The 3,854-nt window shown below is 39.4% G+C and overlaps 1 protein-coding gene across 1 annotated transcript in view; it reads right to left on the reverse strand.

Annotated features, from left to right (window-relative positions):
* Window positions 1–3,854, reverse strand: part of LOC110455623 (radial spoke head protein 6 homolog A-like) — a 19,493-nt gene continuing 15,639 nt past the window's right edge. The window contains exons 8-12 of the mRNA XM_021505833.1: window positions 3,006–3,150; window positions 1,855–1,970; window positions 1,504–1,645; window positions 965–1,088; window positions 1–342 (exon numbers count right to left, since the gene is read on the reverse strand). Of these exons, the coding sequence (XP_021361508.1) occupies window positions 117–342; window positions 965–1,088; window positions 1,504–1,645; window positions 1,855–1,970; window positions 3,006–3,150 (753 nt within the window). The 3' untranslated portion in view covers window positions 1–116. The remainder of the gene's footprint in view (window positions 343–964; window positions 1,089–1,503; window positions 1,646–1,854; window positions 1,971–3,005; window positions 3,151–3,854) is intronic.

Consider the following 3,854-nt stretch of genomic DNA (forward strand, 5'->3'; position numbering starts at 1 on the left):
AAGTTAAATACATTTGAGTACCTTTATGAACACGATTAGAACGGACACATGTTCAATAATATTTTAGCAATTGTCCACTGACACAACCGATTATCCCCCTTCCTCAGATTTTTCGTTCAGTCGTCGTCATCCTCCCCCTCCTCGTCACCGCCCACCTCATCGTCCATCTCCTTCTCCTGTAACGCTGCCCTGAACGCTGCTTCCTCTTCCGGTGTAGGATCGTCTGCCTCCGTCACTTCCGGTCCGCTAGGGAATTCTGTCATTGCATCGGATGGAATGGTAGGATCATACTCAGCTGAAAGCTTTTTTAATCCCCATCCCACGTATAACGTCTCAAAATATCTGTATTAAAACAAAATAAAGTTTGGTTCCAATGGAAGATTTCGAAAACCTAAAGGTATAAAAGGAAAGTGTCAAAAATGCTGGTCGTCATGTTGGCTTTTATGGTACGAAATTGACATCATGATCGTATTTGTTACAAAGATTAATTTTGTTTTCATAAAACTCAAAAATCAAACAAAGCTATATTTCAAATGAAAACCTTTTGAGCAGTCCCAGAAATCAAAATTATCCTCATGAAAACTTAAAAAGATGTTTACGTTTTCTGTTTTTCCAGTTTTTAAAAAGGCCTGTTTGTTTCATTGCCGTTCAAATGATTTTAGGACATTTTATTTTCTTTTGATTAAAACCGTTCGCAAGGATGTCACTTTGTTTTCACACAATTATAAATTTGTGCATCATACTATTATCCTTCCAGCTATTTCATCTATTGTCTTTCTTAAAATTCCAAAACACAAATCAGCAATAAAATCGAAAAAACACGGAAAAATGTATTGATCGATCGTTCACTTGTCCTCGTCTGTCCCTCGTTTACTTGCCCCATTTTTTATATATATTTACCCCTCTGGACTCCTTGTCGGTCCCATATTTACCCCTCAAGCAACCTTGTCGGTTCCATACTTACCTGCCCCTATCGGCTCCGAACGTGACAGCCCCCGGCCAAGTGTTGGACTGCAGCATGGCAATAGAGTACTCGGGTACCAGCTTGGAGGAATGACGGACAACCCATGCCGGACTGTCGCCTATATCTGTCCATGAAACAAATGAGAGTTATCGCGCTTCGATCTGAAACCAACCTCTAGGATAGAAAGGCTAATACTCCGAAGAGAACTTGACAGCAAGCAGCTCCATCCCTGTTCATTTTATTCAGACTCTCTCTCTCCTTTTGAAATGAGAAAGATGGATGATGATGCGCTTTTCAGCGTTATAAGCTGTATGCCACTGAATGAACATGAAGAATAAATCTATAATCATAACAAGAGATCAGAGAGATAAACATGAATCGGGCAACTCTATCAAAGTTTCTGGATTCACTCTTGATATTTAAGCTGCTTAAGAAACCACTTGTTAACACGGAACCACAAACAACATCAAATACTTCAGGTCACTTACATCCTTAATCTACTGGTATTTTAAAAACGCACAGAAAGAAGTTATACTCACTCTGATCTTCCGATAACGGTGACAACAATGGCGGACCAACTTCCGGTGTCGGTTCGTCCGGTTCCTCTCTGTCTTCTACCTCGCTCTCCTCCATCTCCCCCTCTACACGGGCCAGTACAGAGTTGTACCACGTGTTCCGTCCCTGTACACGGTTGTAATTGGTTGATAATAATGTCAGTGATTCGAATGATTAAATAACGTTTCATAAAGATAGATGTTTTAAGGTTGAAGAAGAAAAGCAGGGTAAAAGCATAAGTCCCCGGACCCCAGACGTCCTTTTCTTGGATTTAACAACACGACCATGAATGCTTTAACCTGTTTGTGACGTCATAATGAGAAATGGACGCTCACCTGTGGTAATATAGACTGTACGTGGTGGCACCATGACTGTAGGGTAGGGTCTACTAGTTCCCGGAGAGGCAGTCCATCATACTCTGTGTCAATCACACACGAACTACGCCCAGCCGCTAAAACCCATGATATGTAACGTCAGAACAGTATTAACTGCAGCATTATTTGACGACAACTTCGCGAAAAGTCGTCAATAAATTGATGTGGAAATTGTTATGCCCAGTTTTCTGGAACAAACAAGGACCCCATGTTTTCAAGAACACTAGGACTTATTTTTACGTCATTTTATTATTCCAGTGACGTCATCTTAATATTATCTTTAAAGATGCTAAGTCGTCACGTCATTGTACTTATCATCAACCAGTTGCTGACATTGCTTGAAATCCTTGCCCTGGAAAAAAAACATTGGCAAAGGTAAACGTCCCACCAGCTGATAGGGATGATGCCATTTAGCTGTTGATAGCCTTCATGTGACATTCGACGACCTTGTTTCAAAGAGAAACTAACACGCTCCAACCCTTAACCAAATGTTCAACAATTCTGGACACTCGCGAGGACGCTGTACTTCCGTAAACTGTTAGAATGTGATACATCTCTGACATGTGTATAACTTAGCTGAGATATAGTACATCACAACACAACACAAACTTTCGATGAAATTTTGGTATGTCGTGATAGCTATGTTGGACAATGAGTCTAATCAAGCTACTGACTTATCAACGAAAATAGGGTTACCTCCCCGGATATTAATCGGCAATTTTCACAAGGGAATAGTTTACGTGCAGTAAGCCGAAAAGATGCTAGATTGCATGTAGTCCCCCTCACGATGATATGTGTGATTAAGTCAGAATGATAAATGTCTTTTAACTATGTAATAGAATCGAAAAATCAATCTGGTGTTCGGCAGGTGAATCTCGTTTAATAACTTTATCACCAATACTTTAATTAAAATATTGAGCGATTAAATGCTTCTCGTTTTTGTTTGTTTCTATTTCCTGCGTCAGTTATTATAAACATCATGTCCGAAAGCTTGACCCAATAGTCTATACATTTAGTTGTTTACATCTTTATAGTAGGGTTCGCTTTAAGATTTATGGGCGATGTCAGTGAAACTCTATTGTTTGAAGTGATTGTTTGAAGTGATTCCTTACCCGCCTCCTCCGCCTCCTCCTCTTCCTCTTGGTCGTCAAATCGGAAATAACCAATAGGAGACACGCTTGTTGCCGCACCTATCCGAGCAATCTGTGCGCGCAGGTAGTTTCTTTCGACTCCTGGGAATGGTGGATAGGCTATGATCTATGTACAAAGAGAGAGCATATATCAATACAACAAGCACACTACCTGCTTTTCCACGATTCAATTTCAATAAATTTTATTGTCAAAGGACAAATGGATCGGGCAGCAGGCATAGCCTATTTAAGCCCTTTCCAAACATAGTAACAGACAGTGATACAAGCATAGTCTTAGACATTAGAGCACACACAAACACATATAAACAAGTTGATATTATCAAATTAATAATCAAATAAGGGGAACCAACTACTAATACTGATTTTTATTATGATTTAATCTAATGGTTTAAATTCTAACCTTTTATTTTGATATTGAAAAGACATAATATATATACATATATGGGGCAAAGAAGTAATTCCAACAGTGTAGACAAGTTTAGGTTGTCAAATTTTCGGAGCGATCCGCTCCTTTTTCAAGACACAGTGAAACAGAACAGTTACATGTACATATACATCATATTACAAGAAGATAGAATTGATATACTATAATTGAAAATATAGCTATTATATAAAACCAATAGTCCCCTCGGCTAAAGACAGCCGAAGGCAGCAATTAAGCTGAGAGCATCGCGGACAAGGAACGCTGATGTAGAGGACCTATTCTTGCGCAAGATGCACTGTCATATAAAGTGAGTCAACGAGAGATATCAAAAACGTGGAACATGTGCATGTGGAAATCTGGCCCGGTAAATGTGAAAAATCTCCAAT

This window comes from Mizuhopecten yessoensis, unplaced genomic scaffold (assembly GCF_002113885.1).
Source record: "Mizuhopecten yessoensis strain PY_sf001 unplaced genomic scaffold, ASM211388v2 scaffold8335, whole genome shotgun sequence".
In the NCBI taxonomy this organism is placed as follows: domain Eukaryota; kingdom Metazoa; phylum Mollusca; class Bivalvia; order Pectinida; family Pectinidae; genus Mizuhopecten; species Mizuhopecten yessoensis.